The sequence below is a fragment of the Nelumbo nucifera genome, chromosome 2, assembly GCF_055504915.1.
Source record: "Nelumbo nucifera cultivar China Antique chromosome 2, China Antique-T2T, whole genome shotgun sequence".
Lineage (NCBI taxonomy): Eukaryota > Viridiplantae > Streptophyta > Magnoliopsida > Proteales > Nelumbonaceae > Nelumbo > Nelumbo nucifera.
The window spans coordinates 32,577-49,558 of NC_142650.1; the positions used below are offsets into that span (position 1 = coordinate 32,577).

A 16,982-nucleotide genomic window follows, 5' to 3' on the forward strand; every position below is an offset into this window, starting at 1 on the left:
AAATTTCCCCTACCCCATTAAATCTTATCTTTCCTCTTAAATTTCTTACAAGCCCTTTTGACATTAGGATATAGATTAGATATCCTAATCTAAACATGACCTAGACCCAAACCTAAAATTGCCAATCCGAACCTAAGCAAATTTCTATGCAAATGCATTTATTTGCTGGTTAAAAATATGTAAAAGTTGGGAGGGCTGGCCTTCTTTTTTTTTTTTTGGTAATAACACATTTTAACTGTGAAAAAAAAGGCAAAGTGCAAGGCTTTGACAAAACTTTTTAGGTGAAAGGAAGATAAAACATGAGATTGATTGGAGGCCGCCGGCCCTCTATTATGCATTTGAAAGTAATGTCTAGGTCTGAGATCAAGCTGCTGCTCCATCATTTGACGGCAATCCTGCAATTTCTTTTAGTGGTTTCCACATGAATCTCCTCCTGTGTATTCACGTTGATCCAATTAGAATGATCATTTATGAATAAAGGAGAGAAGCTTGCAAAACAGATACTAATGGAATGTGGCGGGAGATATGTCAACGGATAGATCCCGGTCTAACTCAAATTTATCAAGGGGAAGGGTTGACCGTGGGTATTCTTAAATAGACGTAAACAACCATTTGATCTGGTAAAGTGATAATGATAACAGTAGGCGGGACCAGCATAATGGTATGCATAGCTTTCAAAACCGGACTGGACTGGATGGTCGGACCGGAAAAACTGGGAACCAGTCAGGTGACCAATTCCGTTTTACCCAAAAACTGGATTTCCCCCAAAATCGTTGATTTTGGTCAGCAAACCGCTGAACCGGGCAGTTAACCATTTGAATCATTCGAACAATTTTGACCGTTTTTTATTTTTGTCAGAACGGGCCAAGCTTTCAGTTCAAATGATCGGACCGTTCAACCCGTTAACTGGACCCCTGACCAGTTTGGTCACCGGATCAGTTTTAAAAACCATGATGGTATGTATCCGGTCTCCCAAGACTTCGGATGGGTTAGCATAGCCAGACGGCCCAGATCAACATAATAGTAGAGTGGCCAAGAAAACGTTCAAGTCATTTAGACCCCTCCTAAGATGATCCAACAGCATCTTTGCAGCCACTTTTTTTAGCCTGATCAGATCATCTTGTCCAGCCACTTTGGTTGATATATAATAGATTGTTTTGATGTAATATGTTAAAGAAAGAAGCATACCAGTTTCCACATTCCGCGATGACCTTCACCTTGGGTCGGAGACTGGGAAGCAGAGCAAGGAACTGTAATTCTGATTTGGACAAGACCTAAATTGGATCGACGGGTATTATTGGGTACACAAATTTTTCAAAAGAGAGGAAATTATTAATATTTTAAAGTAGCAATACCTTAGCCTCAATTATCCACAGCACAAGACCTCTGGCGTCAGGAGGCAATAGAGAAAGCCTGTAATCAACTTCTGGTGGGAAATACCACCTGGCAATGGGCTGTTTTCCTACGTGCGCCTGCATTGCCATTTATTTTTAGATAGATATATCATCATCTAAGCTTTGTCCTAGCTACGTAGGGTCTGTTGCATCAATCCTGTTTCGCCATTAGTTTGAGGGCACATGTATAGCAAGTGTAAAAGTATTGGGTAAAGATAAAAGTATAGTATATAATTAAACAGATTTAACTTTTACGACCTGATCCGAAACAATGCAAGTATCTTTATTATGCATTTTATATTGCATTTATAACTTTTTTATTTAGATAAAAAAAATAACTTGTATTTTAGTATTTTCCATGTAACTTAATATGAATAATGCCATATATGCATGTACAAATAAATAAAGTGTTGGGGGCTTGGTCGGGGGTCTATAATTGGATTAGGGTATTAAAAAGAGACCCTAGTAAATATTTTGCCAATGTCACCCTGCATCCAACACCTTTAATTCTCGGAACCGCATAGTCAACTTTTGTTGGTGCTCGTTTTTTCTTTGGATCCATGTGTATCCAATTTGTTGGAAAAAAAGGAACGGCGACTTTAAAGATGAGGAACTAGAGTCAACTCAAACATGTCACAACTATAAGCACGAAACCAAAAGGAAGACTCCTAGGATGGTGGAAGTATAAATAGAGAAGAATGAATCAATCAGATGCAGATCAAAATGAAGAAAAAAAAGACTGGATATTGGAAGTTTGAGTAGGGACGCCAATGGGTCAGGTTAAACGGAAACCCAGCTTTACTCGAGTTTAGCGTTAGGTTTGGGTTTTGCAACTTCAACCAGAGTTGAGTTCAGGTTAGGCTTGGGTTTTGCTGCCCTGACCCATTGCACCATGATACTCCAACGTATAGAGGGTATTATTCCTCATTTGGTATGACTTCTAACCCCATACCAAGTTTAGGATTTCTTCTTTCATTATAGAGGAAGTGACACCTTGTAATCTATAAATCAAATTCCAACTAACATTAGTTGCACTAAAATATGTTTATAAATTACAATTGAAAGACTATGAATCGGGTCAGATCAGATCAGTATTGGACTATTGGGTTGAATCCTCCAAGGTCGGGTTGAGCTTGGAAACTACAAATTATTAAGTCAGGTTGGGCTGTTTTAGGGTGAAGGCAAACTTGCACTAAACTGACCCATTGACATTCCTACGTTCGAGATTGGGATGATTATGGGCCAATCCCACAGAGCCAGGAATTTTTTACGAGGGGAGCCAACAGTTGGGATAGGAAGTAGGGGAAGGGGAAATATACATGAAAGAGTATAATATAAGTGGGGCTTTCTGGCCACCGGGGGCAGGGGCCATCGCTCCCTTAGGTCCCCCTGGCTACAGCTTGGGCTTAACCCAACCACAGCCCATACCCTAGGCTGGGCTTTGAACCTGAAATATTGTCCTAGGCCTGTCCCACACATTTCTAGGCCTGATCCCAATTAAGCTAAAAATGATGACTAGAAATGGCAACAGGGCTACAAAGCCAGGTTTTGCACACCCCGTCCTTGACCCCGAACTCAAATACCTCACTCCATTCCCCAATGGAGCTAGAAATCTCAACCCGTCCCTGTGTGGAACGAGGATTCCCAAATTTGCCCCACCCCACTGCAATCATTCCCAAATTTACGACATCACGGTTTGACCTCCGATTGGACCTCGATTGAACCTTTGACCTGTGAACCTCTCCCTCTTCCAGGTTGATGCCCGATCCAATTCTCTGAACATTGGTTTATTCTGGTGTTTTTTATGACATTTTGGTCTATAGCAAATCTGAGGAAGACCATCTGAAGCATCTAAGAGCAACCTTAGAAATTCTATGAAGCCATAGGTTGTATGCCAAATTCAGCAAATGCCAGTTAAGGAGGTTGGCTACCTGGGTCACATAATTTCTCAACATGAAGTTGCCATGGACCCAAAGAAGATCCAAGCAATTATGTCCTAGCCGAGGCCTAAAACCAGCAAGGAATTAAGAGGGTTTTGGGTCTAACCAGATATTGTCGAAAATTTATCAGGGGATATGGGCAAATAGCAACTCCATTCACCAGGTTGCTCAGAAAAAAAAATGGGTGAGGGTGGGATTCTCAAGCAGAAGAAGCCTTTGAAGCACTGAAGGAAGCCATGACTATGACTCCGTTCCTAGATCTCCCATACTTCAACCAACCATTCACATGAGAATGTGATGCTAACGGATAAGGGTTGGGAATTGTCCTCTCACAGGAAGGTAAGTCAATATCTTATTTCAACATGGCTCTTACTGGGCAAGCCTTAAACCTTTCCACTTATGATAAAGAGTTGCTAGCAGTAGTGGCTGCAATCAAAAAGTGGAGGCCCTATTTGCTGTTTGCTGGGAACTCGAAAACTAACCACACCCACACAACAGTGGTTGCTCAACAAGTTAATCAGTTACGACTAATGAGATCAAGTACTGCCATGGAAAAGAAAATGTTATAGCAGATGCACTCTCTAGACAAGCTAAAGGAGAAATAACAGCTATCTCTATGCAAGTACCTGGATGGATTGAATAGTCGAGGAAGGAAGTTTCTGAATACCCCTATCTCTAGAAGATAATTGCTGTAATTAACAGCCAGTATTCTTCCCCCATATATGAATGGAGGTCAGGATTGGTTTGGAAGCAAGGCCGGGATAGTATTGAGCCCCACCTCCAATTTCAGGAGGAGGCTATACGAGGAAGCTCATGAGACACCCACGGGTGGGCATTCGGGTTATCAGAATACAATAGAGAATAAACAGAGTTTGTTCGTGAAAAGGGATACAGGAAGAAAATCAGATGATGGGTGAAGGAGTGTGACACCTGCCAAAGAAACAAGATTGAGAATGTCCCGACCCCAGGGTTACTACAACCACTGTCCTCGCAACCCAAGCAAGGATAGACATTTCATTGGACTTTATAGAAGGGCTCCCATCCTGGTAATCGACAGTTCATCAAATACGGGCATTTCTTGTCCCTAGCTCACCCCTACACTACAAAGGAAGTGGCTCAAGTTTTCATTGAAGGAGTATTCAAGTTGCATGGGTTACCCAAATCCATAGTGAGTGATAGAGACCCTACATCAGCAGGAACTTTTAGGGAGAACTATTTTAGACCCAAGGAATCAAGCTCAATATGAGCTCTGCTTATCACCCCCAGTCTGATGGACAAACTGAGGTCTTCAATCGCACTCTAGAGACCTACCTCAGATATTTTTCCATCACTCAACCTCGCACATGGGTCAAATGGTGACAAGGGAAGGACCAGAAGAATCTTTCAAGTCGGTGAATGGGTGTTCTTATGGCTTCAACCTTACAGGCAGAGTTCGATGGTTTTAAGAAAATCACAAATACTTTCAACTCACTATTCAGACCCTTCCAAATCATTGAGAAAATAAAGACCATTGCATAAAAGTTGGAATTTCCGTCGGACAGCAAGATACATCCAGTTTTTCATGTTTCTTGGTTGAAGGCTAAGGTGGTGGGAGACTAAATCCCAATCCCTGCAACCAAACTCGGTTGCTATCCAATGCAAACAAATGGTTAAGAAGAACAACAAGGATAGCCACTGAAGTTCTTATGGAATGGGAAGGAATGGGTTCAGAAGATGCCACATGGAAAGACTAGGTCGAATTACAGAAGAAGTTTCCTAGATGCAGCCTTGAGGACAAAGCCGATAGCAAGGGGGAGGAATGATACAGCTCGTTAGAGATGAACACATCAGCTACCAAGGTAAAGAGAAAAGAAGAAAGTGGATCCCCTTGTCTAATACCCCTACTAGCTGGAAAAAAATCCCTTACCACCCCATTTACTATGATGGAGTAGTGACAAGAGCTGACACAACCAAACATCCAACCACACCATCTTTCCCCGAACCCACACTTCCTCAAAACCTCTACTAGAAACTGCTAGTCCACGAAGTCATAGGCTTTCTCAAGATCGAGCTTACATACAAAGCCTTTTTGCTTAGACCTCTTCATCTCCTCCACACATTCGTTAGCAACTAGGATCTGATCAATTATTTGTTGTCCTTGGATGAATGCCCCTTGGGCCTGACTAATAATGGAGGGAAGGATTTTTTTAATCCTCAAAGACATAACCTTTGCCAAGATTTTATAGATACTAGTCACCAAACTAATTGGCCTGAAGTCTTTACGATGGATGGCATCAGATTTCTTTGGAATTAGAGCCAAGAAAGTAGCATTAATGCCCCAACTGATTATATGCTTATCTGCAAACTCATTAAAAACCTCACAAAGATCATTTTTTATCACATCCCAACAATCTTGGTAAAAGGCCATTGTAAAACCATCTGGGCCTGGAGCTTTGGATCTATCCATTAAGAACACTGCCTTCTTAATCTCTTCTTCCTCAAAGATTCTTTCTAGCCACCTAACTTGATCTTCATCCAGACTTGGCCAATCTATCCCTTCCAATTCCAACCTCTCACCCAAGGGTCTTCTATAAATCGATTTAAAGTGATCCACAAACTTCCTAGCAATATCTTCCTGATTAGTGAAAACCTCCCCCCCTACCTCTAGCTTAGACACAAAGTTCTTCCTCCTCCTCCCATTTGCCACATCATGAAAAAACTTGTATTTCCATCACCTTCCTTGATCCACCTATGCCTCGATTTCTGCCTCCAACTTATTTCTTCTCTTAATAAGACCTCTTCTAAATCCTTCTTCAATTGTTTCCTTATGTCTCTGTCACCCTCCTCCAATCTAGCTTGAGCTTCTCTTTCATCTAGCTCTTCTATCCTAGAGATTAGATTCACTTTTGGCTCATCAATTATTCCAAAGTGCTCCATATTCCATTCTTTTATTTTGGATCTCAGCCTCTGCAGTTTCTTATGAAATCTTACCCCTTTCCATTTTATCCCCCTCAATTCCTCATTCCACCATAATTTAACTTTGTTCACAAAGTCCAAGTGGGTTAGCCACATGTTCTCAAACCTAAATAGCCTAGGTCCAGCTGTAAAATATCCCCCACCTATTCTTATAGGACAGTGATCCAAGGTTACCCTAGGCAAAGCTCTAGACACCAAGTTTCCCCAATAGTTTTCCCAATCAACATTAAAAATAAACTTATCCAACTTCGAGCACAAGGGAGTTTCCTGTAGGTTAAACCAAGTAAATCTAGCTTGTAACAATGGAATCTCCTTTAACTCACAATCAACAATAAAGCTATTAAACTTTCTCATGCTAGTTGTGATGGTTTGTTGGGAGTTACTAGTTTCTTCGAAAAAACATATTACATTGAAGTCCCCTCCCAAACACCATGGACCTTCCCATAGACCCTGAATTGCATACAACTCCTCCCACATGTCATTCATTTCTCTATGGTTATTGGAACCATAGATATTGGCTAACACCCAAGTGAAGCCATCCTCTACATTCTTGAATTTGATGGAAACCGAGAACCTCCCTATTAACTCCTCCATTGCTTCTACTACATCCTCCCTCCATAATGTGACAATCCCTCCCGAGGATCCCCAAGAAGTCTGAGGTCCACCTTACTCCTCTTGACCTCCGCACACTCCTCACCCATCTTTTGTCCAACTCCAACAACTTTGTTTCTTGTAACATAACAGTGTCAAGCCTTTCCTTTCTAAGTAAATCCTTTATCACCCTCCTTTTCCTTGCACTCCCTAATCCCCTAACTTTCCAACTAACTATTCTCATGGTCACAAATCATGCAAACATCATCAGTCATAAACCACCACTCCTTACTTCATACCCTTTCTCCAATCACCTCTACCACTAAACTTTATGTTCCCTTCGATGTCACCAATTAATCTTTCCACTTCAGAACGTTTCTTCTTTTCCTTATTCCTTTTTGATTCACTCTTTTTATTATAAGTTTTCACCTGTCCTTTCCTTTCAGCCCTCTCTTCGTCCTAACCTCCCTCACCAATAGCTTGCAAAACTGAAGTCTGAAGTCCTCCTTTATCATAATCAACCCCTTCCTTTCCCCTATCCATCACCATTTCACTGAACCTGTCTACATATCCTTCCTTTTGTTTGAGATTCTCAAACTCTGTACAAATCAGCCCCCAAATTTTATCCACCTCCCCACTCTTCCCTTCAAGGAACCCTTCCCCAACTCTTCCACCTCCAATCGTACCCATGTTGTACCTTCTAGGTGGGATGCTGGTACCTCTGTTTCGGGCATACTACACTGGTTAGTAACCAAAAACAAATTGACATCCATACCTGGTTGGAAAGGGATAGCATAAGGAATGCTAGGACTAGACTGTTTGCCAAATCCGACTGAAGCTGGTGTCTTTTCCTTACAAGGAGACTTCTGTGGAGTAGACATGGTGGAGCAAGCACCACTATCTAGCCTACCCTCTTGAAAACCCAATCCCAATACTCCCCTTCCTAGTTCACCCTTATCCATGCTGACAAAAGAGAACTGTTCTCTTACATTTAAGTCCTGTATGCCCTGAGACTTTTTGTTGGCTTCCTCGTTATGGGATAGTGGAATCTGTCCAGCAAACGCAGCACCTCCTACCCTTTGTTCTTCCTTGGGAAAATCTGCAGTAGCCCCTTCTTCTTTAAAGTACAACACCTCCGTATTCAGGCTCCTTGTTTCAATCAGATTTTGTTTAGCTTGCAAATCGAGGCTACCCAAACTTGAGGCTCCATCTGACTCATAGTCATCGTCGCTGCTACTTTCATTTCCAAGCCAAACTGCAGAATCTAGCTTTTCTAAAACAATGCGCTTGACGCATCTAGGATTCCGCCTCTCAGGCGACAACTGAATCAAACTCTTAGTCATCAGTGTACTTTTACACCAATGACATTTTACACTGATTCCGAACACAGCCTTAAGATCATTGGTGAAACTTGATATGAAACAGGATTTCATGAAGGTTGGATTCTTGCCCATCTAGGACCTCAATTCTTATCTTTCTTGGTAATCTTCCACTGTAGAGGTTTGATTTAATTCCGTAAATTCTTCTACCACACCCTGGCATCCTTTTTCACCAAATCTTTTGCACAATTCTTCTATGAATTCCTCTCAATAGACCACTCTTCTACTATTTGATATTGATATCCATGGTACCAAATATCCACTCATCCCTCCAAATGCATTGCCACAATCTCTAACTTTTGCACTTCTGGAATTTGATAGATCTGGAAGTATTTTTTACACTTCCTGATCCAGCTTCTAGGGTTTGAACCCTCAAGGGTCGGGAAATCAAATTTTGGGAGGGAGAAATTAGAGCAAGATCGTTGATACCTCCATTGCTGACCATTTTCTCTGGCTCCAGAATGTCTGGGGTTTGGCAGAATGCCTTCTTGAGGTGAATGGGCAGTTTCAGGCTTTCAGCAGGCATACTCTTCTCTCGGCTCTGGCTAGTGGACATATTTCGCAGCATCTCCAAGATCACATCAAATATTCAATCCGTTGCTTCCCACTTATGCTGGATTTCAGCAGCGAATGATTGTAGTTGAGTCTCCAGACTTCTGATCTGATCATCCATCGTTCTCAAACAAGTTTCCTCAGCCACTTTTCCTTTTGTTTTCTTGGCCAGGATTCCTAAAACTCCAAGAAATCCTCAAAACCGAACGCTCTGATACCAGATTGTCAAGAACATAAAAAAAATTTACAGAAGAAAGGGAAGAGGGAGAGAAAGGAGGAGAGAGGGGGGAGAGAGAGAGACTGGAAGAAAATTGCATCTGTATTCTGTTTTCTTACTCGGTAGCTCATTACAATTTATAGGCATTTTTTCAACAGCTTACTTAACAATTTGACACCTCAACTAACTAACTAACCAAATGAGAGTGAGAAAACATAGTTATAAGATCTAGAATTCGGTTTCATGACAGTTTTTTATTTTAAAAAATAAAAAAAAATAAAAAAACAAATAGAAGCTCCTTACAACCAATTCCGTTTCCTCAATCTCAGCCCCCCTGGGGGTTGAATTTTTATTATTATTATTATTTTTTTTTGCTACCACTTTGTTGATAACGATTGATTGATTATAGTTTTTCTTATAGCATGGTTTTCCAGCCAAAAATTATCATGATTGAAGTTTAACCTATCAAAAGAAAAATATCATGCCTTTTAATATTAGCCGAAAAAAAAAAAAAGAAATTGACTTACAGGGCAAACTGGATGAATCTTCGTAAGCGTAGTTTCAGGATCGCCGAGGCCTCGAGCGGAGAGGTCGAGGAAATAGTAACCTTGATACCTTAGCCGCGTCAGGTAACGTCCCTCGTAACCCCCCTCGTGCGGTGTGTAAATGGCTAGCGCCTTGTGCTCTTCCACGTCTGACAACCAACGACCTAGATCAAATCTCACTAAGTCCCCTCCGATGAAATCCTCTATCCCACACCTCACCGATGCCATCCGAACCCGTGCAGCGCTTCGGACGTTATTGGGTGATCGTGCTAATCGCCTAAAGTTAACTGGCGCTCCGTAAAGGGAAATAGCAGCCGCCATTGTTTATTTTGTTTTTGTAAAGATGATGAGATAACAGGAATGGGAGAGGGATGCATGTTGAAGTCGGTATAGAGATGAACTTTATGGATCATCCATTCGTAAATGATTCTTTATCCATTTTATGGTTGAGAAACAAGATAAGATTCTCCTCCATAGACTTGGAGCGAAACAAACTAAACCCTAGATAAGATTCTCGTGACCATGACGGGCGTGTTCGCATCACGGATGCATTAAACCTCATAAAAGGGCAAAAAGGGTTACTGTACTCCGGATCCACTACTCTCAAGAATGCGCCAAACTGCATCACGAACATTTGGATTTAATAATAATAACTAGCGGAGGGAGCCAGCATTGCAAGGGCTCGCTCATAAACTATTTGTTTCGAGCAAGATTCGAATTATAACACTTGAGTTCGAGGCTGTCGGAAGTTCGAACTTGATTATTTTTGATTGCAGGTCGAGCCAAGTTTCCTAAGATAAAGTCTTATTAATTGATAAGGTGTCAAGCTAAAGTCTCCCTTAATTGTCGAGGTGTTGAGCCAAGATCTTCTTAAGTGACCGAGGTGCCGAATCAAGATCTCTCTCAATGACTGAGGTGCCGAGCTGAGGTTTCCTTCAACCGGAGAGACTGACATTTTTATAATTTATAAGGAGAGATATGACATTTTTATAATTTGTAAGAAAAGAGAAATGATAAGAGAGAGAGTGGCATTTTTATAATTTGAAAGAAAAAAAAAACAAAAGAGAAAAAATTGGTAAGAAAAAGAATGGCATTCTTGTAATTTGAAAGAATCTATATCTATCTATACTATTATAAAAGTGCAAATGGAATATAATAGTTTCTGGAATTTTCATTGGAGAGAATACCCTCATTTTAAACTTTGAATGGGAAAAACATAAATGGCAAATGTCATTCTCACATTTTCATTTACTCTCGGTATAATAGAAATAGGAAAAGAAACGGTTGTATCTTCCACGATCCAGCAATTTATCTCCCACAAACTATTTCATGCAATTGAATTCCCACCCTGATCGAAACTATCCACCAACGGTTTGTCTCCCGCAAAGTGAACGTTTCATCTCCCACAAATTGTTCCCCGGAACATCTGAGTACCCTGCAACATAATTCGTTTTCTTTACATCTGAGTACCCTGTAACATTAAGATTGCCGAGTTGTCTATCTGAGGAAGAGACTGAAGGTTTGGAGAAGAAAGAAAACAAGGCATGCAAAGAATCATCTGTTATTTTTGAAACTGTCTTGCTCAGTGAACCGCCCAAATCGATCAGTATGTAAAAAATGAAGTCCAGGAAGACAGATGTATGCTGCTTCAGTGGCGTAAAAGATGTCTAGGAAGACAGAAGTATGTTGCTTAATTTCTATTCTTTTGAACGTATCGGCAAGTATGCTGCTTGCCATCGGAATGTTGCTTAATTTTCAGGGAGCTTGGCCGATTTGGATCGCTCCTCTGACGATACCTCTGTGGATTCTCGGGGTACCTATTTCAAATTTACTCGTTTCTTTCCTTCATCTTGTTCTAAACCAACCACTCTTTTTCATTGATCATTTGCTATGACAACCGGGTTTTATTTCCCTGGCTGTTTCCTGCATTTACCGCACTAGATGTCTATAGAATGTTTGTTGTCATTTAGTACTGTACTCATTAAGCGTTTCTTCTTCAGCTTGGTTTCTTTTATTATGCGTTCCTGGCTTTTAATTTTATTATTATACACTTGTTGATTTGGTTTTCTCGAGGTGTTTGTTTCATACCACGGCTTCACTACCTCTTTCTTCTCTACTCATGACATGAGACCCTGTTTGTATTCCTTGAATGTGTACTCTATTTTAACTTGTTTTTTTCTTTTCTAGGTTTTATTTTATGTTTGTATAGAGGAGACCAGCCACGGCTCTAAGCTGGAATTTACAGAGGACGAGGAAACGCTTATTGCTCGGATGTACAATCTGCTTGGAGACAGGTCGGTCTGATGCCTTTTCCCCATTTCATTAGTTCCTTCGTCGTCTTACTCTTCCGGGTTCTCGCTCTTCCTAAGCCTTTTTTTAATCTAAGATTTCAATATCATTTGATCAGGTGGTCTCTAATCGCTGGGAGAATAGCAGGAAGAACAGCGGAAGAGATCGAGAAGTACTGGACTTCTAGGTACTCAACAAGTGAATGAGAGAGTCTTTATGGTGTTTTCTCTATTAAAACATAACTATGATCCATTTTTGGAGTCAAGTTCCGACAGTTGTTCCATAAGAGATGATGTTCTTGAAGATATACAATTGAAAGTTGAGAATATTGTTGCTGATTAATCTGAGATTACATTCCTAATGATGCTGTCCAAAGGCAGAGAAAGAAGTATTGGCCATCTTCGGATACAGTGGCCGAGGAGTCTACTGCTATTATTGATGAGATTTCAGCAACCAAGGAATGCATCCTATGTTTGGTTGGGGCTCCAACGTCCCTTGAGATTTCAGCTACTGATCAAACTCTCGCCAATGTTCTACAGGGCTTAAGCCTTGGAGCACCTGGATCAGATTCCAGGCATCATTTACCACTTCAGATTCAAATGACATCGAAAAAGTCATCGAACAAGAAGCAAACACCAATTCGAAAGGCAATCAAGATTTTGAAGGATGACAAGGAGAACATTGACAAATAACAACACCACCAAGAAACTGGAGTCGGGTAGTGGACTGAAGAATGCCAAGTTATTAACTATCATTGCAGAAGAGAAGGAGAACAAATGCCAAGTTATTAACTGCATAGAAGGGATTCAGTAGCACGGGTTTAGGAAAGCTGAGGAAGACTCATAAAGAGAAATTGCAGAACAACAATAATAAGGTCAGAAGACATCTATTAGTGGTCAGGGAGTGGTTCACATTGGCTTTGTTTTTTTGTTTTGGTTTTAATCTTGATATGCATAATTGGCTCACATATTTGTTTGGCAATTGCAGGAACAAGAGTAGCAATAGCAACAGTTTCAAAAGACAAGAGCTCTGCAAACTCTAATAGAGAACCGGTTGATGTTGGGAGGTAGAAAAAACTAAGTCAAGATACTTGCTATTGGCGTTGGTGTGGTTGTCATGGCAGTGGGGTTAAAACTTTGCTTTGCCCCTTAATTTTTTTTTTTGGTAGTAACATTTTCATGGGATCGTTAAGTGGTTAAGAGTTGCAAGTTTTTATTTCCCTGCTCTTTTTTAGTGTTATTAATGTTTAGAAACAATGAAAGGGGATATTTCTGAAATGAGATAGAGAGAGGTAGAGAGAGAGGATGCTTTTCTACAGGATAGTAAATTGAATTGAATGATTTGAATACAATCTCAAATCAGAAAAATTCCAAGTAATAAGCACTTTTCTTCCTTTTATGGCTTGTAAATCAATCAAGAATACCAAGTGTGGAGGACCTACCTGTTCTGTCAGCAAGGAAAGTAACCCCACTGAATTCTATAGGTTTAATTTTGCTTTACAATAGTATAAATGTTGGACTGTTCTTCTCATAATCTATTATCAAATTTACAGTTGCCTCGAATTTAACACCATTTGGGTGATTTTGGCACTATATCAACTCTGACTGAGAGTAGCCTCACTCAGCTTTCTTTGAGGTAACCTCAATTTCATTGTCACTAACCACTAACCAATAAACCATTTAATATTATCTTATCCTAAATTTTTTTCATCATTTTATGAGTTGAAAACAAAAGGTTACTATCTATACTAAAAGGAAATGTTGTACAGTCAAGGCCTGATGTGCGATAACTGGAATCACTCAGTAACCTCTCTTTTCAATTGTTGTTAAAATGCCCATTATTTGCAAACACGCCACCACTAAGTAACCTCATCTCTCCCTCCCTCTCTTTCTCTCTTCGTCCCCTTCATTCTCTCTCTCTCTCCCCCCATTCTGCTCAGTCTCCAGGCACAAACCTTAATGAAACTGGGTTCTCTGATCGTCCCCTCTGTTCTCTCTCTGCCCCCATTCTGCTCAGTCTCCAAGTATAAACCTTAATGATACTGGGAGTTGTGACACCAGTTTACGGCTAAAAATGTTGTGAAGACGGTGCGAGGACCAATTTTTTTGAGGATGAAATCCAGATTCGAATTGTGAGGATTAAATTTGTGAGGACGAAATCCGGATTCGAGTTCTCGCCTTCTCGGTAATGCTGACTTCATTATATAACCCTTCTCCGACCAGTTAAAAATGGTGGTTTCCCAGGTTCCACTGATGTTTACTCTCGGCTCCAGTAACGCAATTTGGAGAAGCTGTGCTGTCAATCGATAGGAAAAATAAGATTGATCACAAGTTTGAAATTTAGCATTTGTTTTGGCAGAATACAAGAATCAGGTGCAGGTGTGCATTGCAGTAAGGGTGTTATGGAACAGAATAGAAGAATCAAGTGACCACCTGCTGGTGCATTGCAGTTTCACCTACAACAGTCGATTTGTTGGAGGCTTCCACAACCAACATAATCACGACTGGCTTCCTTTGATGATCTGTCATTACAGAAAAAGAAAGATAGGGTGGCTGATACACACCTTCATGTTGCCTTTTCACCGATGGCTGGGTAAGAGGCACCACAGGACTGCAATAGTTTGGGTTTTACATTCGAACTTGATCAGCAAGCAAGGAACTGGCATCCAACCAAGACACGTACGGGCAGGTCGGGTTTGGATTGGTTTCAATGAAACAACAATGAAACTGAAGCAGGGGTTATGTTCGGTGATGATGGTCTCAGTCCTGGTTGACGGTAGATACGAACTGAAATGAGACAGAGAGAGATAGAAAGGAGCGGAGAAATGGTAGAAGGAGAAGAGGAGACCAAAGGAGAAGAAATGGAGAGGGAGGAGAAAGAGAAAGAAAGAGGGAAAACGGAAGGAAGAAGAAAAGAGGAGAGGAAAGAGAAAGGAGCAGAAGAAAGGAAGGGAAAACAGGGCAGAGATGCTGACGGTGATTGGTTCTTACCTCCTCTGATTCGTTCGATCAAAAGGGAAGAGAATGGAGAAAGAGAGAGATAAAAGACAAAGGAAGAAAAAGGATAGGAGAAGAGAGGGGAAGAAGAAGAAAAGGAGTTAGAGACCGACGGTGTCGTCACCTTGTTTCGATTGGAGAAAATACTAAGAGGGGGGAGAGAGAGAGAGAGAGAGAAATGGGGGTGATCGCTCGTTGGTAATGGCGATGGGTCTCCGTTGCGTTCGTTCCATCAAGAAAAATAAGACCCCCCTCTATTCGCAGCCTCATGGAGAAGAAAACCGCCTTTTTCCTACGTTTTAATTAATTGAAACCGAACAAAGAAGGGGAGAGAGACGAGAGGTGGAGGGGGAGGTTTGAGAATGGAGAGTGGGGGCTCAGAGGACGAGGGTGATATTGGGTTTCATTATAGGTCATGTGGGGTCACATGTGCACAGATCGTAACAGAGCATTAACGAATGCTAACGACGGGGGTAGAGTTAGTCAATTGTCAGAAACAGTAGGGTAGTGTTAGTCAATTTTCAAACAGTAAGGGTACACTTAGTCAATTAGCTAAACCATAAGGGTAGTATAAGAAATTTACCCTTTAACAAATTATTGGAAGTTACATGTTAAAAGTATAGTTGTTGAACATAATCTGGTCTTATCAGGCCAAAACCTAAAACCCTAATTACAGACCCTACAAGGTCTGGTTCAGAACTGGTTGTGCACATGGACTTGTCAGGTTGGGACAGACCCAAACCATTTGGATTTCTAAAATGCAAAGAACCAAACATCAATCATGTTGGCAAAGACGCCCTTATTTTACATATGCATCTTCTGTTTCATGACTTGTATAGTGGTATCTGTATCCTCCTTATTTAACTCTAGGTTATTATTATCTAGCCACCTCACAGAAAGAAGTAAATAAGAATGAAAGAACACTTACAGTGGCGGATGAGCATCAAGACTTTCACACTTCAAGTCTAAAATGGCAATGTTCTGTAAGTTCAACCATGATCATATCTTAGATTCCAGAAACTTCTGATTGTTGAATGCAATCATCACCTTCCCAATGACTTTCCTGTCCTTGATTGCAGAGAACGCAAGGTTGGCCTGTTAAGAGCATGTAAGCAGAATTAAGCACCAATTATTCCAGTATTAATTATAACAACCATGCAACTACATGCATTTTAGTGCATTCTCTACAGAAATCTGGCGCTTCTAAGAATCATAGACCTGTTTCAATGTTCTTTCCTTGGTAACATATAAAGGTTACTGATGGCAAGGTTTGAGAAGGAATTCCACAGGTATCAAAGGGTAGGATGCATAAAGACAAAAAAAAAAAAAGAGGATAGGAAAATTTTTTCGAGGATTTAAAGATTCTACAGAGTGTCTTCTTTGTTAAGCACGGGTGGTGGCAAATGGAAATACTTGTTGCATAGCAACGCATACATTTGAGTAATTAATAAAATCCTCCCATCGTGTTCTCTTCCTCTATTTCCATAATTCTATTAGAACTTCTGGTACTCATCCTAAAAAGACAACATAGAAAAAAGGAAAAAAAAAAGATGTGGTGAATAAATTATAGGAATATTACACGAGTAAAAAATATAGAACTTCTGCATATTACACGAGTAAAAAAAATAGAACTGCATGGAGGATTTGTTTTTGGGGAGAAGAATGGAATTCTTTGGGTGTTCTTTCAGGGGCCAATCCAAAGGAAAGTAGATTCTAAAATCCAATCATAGGAAGGGTCAAGAAGAAACTAACAACTTGGAAAACGAACCACATATCTTTGGAAACAACCTTAAAAAATATATTTTGGTAAACCTTCCAATTTACTACCTTTCAATCTTTAAGATCCCGCATAAGATAGCAAAGGTGATAATGTGAATAATGAGAAACTTCTTGTGGGAACCAAGTGAAGGAAAAAAAAAAGGATTATTCAGTGAAATGGGGAGGTTGCATTAAGAGTAAAAATCAAGGTGGAGTGGGGACTGGAGATTTAAGAGCAAAGAACTTGGCACCTTTAGGAAAATGGCCATATGGAGGCTGCCTCTTGAGAATGAAACGTTCTGGAACAAAGTAATAGTAAGCATTCATGAACCAACAAATAATAGTAAGGATGTAGGTGTATCACAT

At 40.5% G+C, this 16,982-nt stretch overlaps 2 protein-coding genes across 11 annotated transcripts in view; both read right to left on the reverse strand.

Moving 5' to 3' along the window:
* Window positions 1–132: 132 nt before the first annotated feature.
* On the reverse strand, window positions 133–10,189 carry NDHN (NADH dehydrogenase-like complex N). The gene is made up of 4 exons (XM_010246294.3): window positions 9,556–10,189; window positions 1,356–1,472; window positions 1,189–1,274; window positions 133–433 (listed from the first exon to the last, which is right to left on the reverse strand). Exons 1-4 carry the CDS (start codon window positions 9,892–9,894, stop codon window positions 364–366), a joined length of 612 nt encoding a protein of 203 aa, XP_010244596.1. The 5' UTR covers window positions 9,895–10,189; the 3' UTR covers window positions 133–363.
* A 530-nt stretch (window positions 10,190–10,719) lies between these two features.
* The window catches only part of LOC104588386 (GroES-like zinc-binding alcohol dehydrogenase family protein), a 32,684-nt gene continuing 26,421 nt past the window's right edge, over window positions 10,720–16,982 (reverse strand). For 2 of the 10 annotated variants that reach the window (XR_733775.3, XR_016082279.1), the window contains exons 6-7: window positions 15,787–15,953; window positions 10,720–11,008 (exon numbers count right to left, since the gene is read on the reverse strand). Coding sequence is in view for 2 of the 10 variants with exons in the window: in XM_010246293.3 (XP_010244595.1) it covers window positions 15,858–15,953 (96 nt within the window). In the remaining 8 variants the exon portion in view is untranslated. Of the gene's footprint in view, window positions 11,045–11,105; window positions 12,421–13,574; window positions 14,158–15,406; window positions 15,954–16,982 lie in introns of those variants that run through there. The other 8 variants (XR_733776.3, XR_016082281.1, XR_733774.3 and 5 more) reach the window with 5 other exon arrangements.

Excerpts from the sequence above, each read along its gene's own strand:
- NDHN (XM_010246294.3), bottom strand. The coding sequence starts at position 9,894 with ATGGCGGCTGCTATTTCCCTTTACGGAGCGCCAGTTAACTTTAGGCGA. Across the intron at positions 1,275-1,355 it reads TGTGGATAATTGAGGCTAAG|GTCTTGTCCAAATCAGAATT; the intron begins GTATTGCTACTT and ends GATCCAATTTAG. Across the intron at positions 434-1,188 it reads ATCGCGGAATGTGGAAACTG|GAGGAGATTCATGTGGAAAC; the intron begins GTATGCTTCTTT and ends GTGAATACACAG.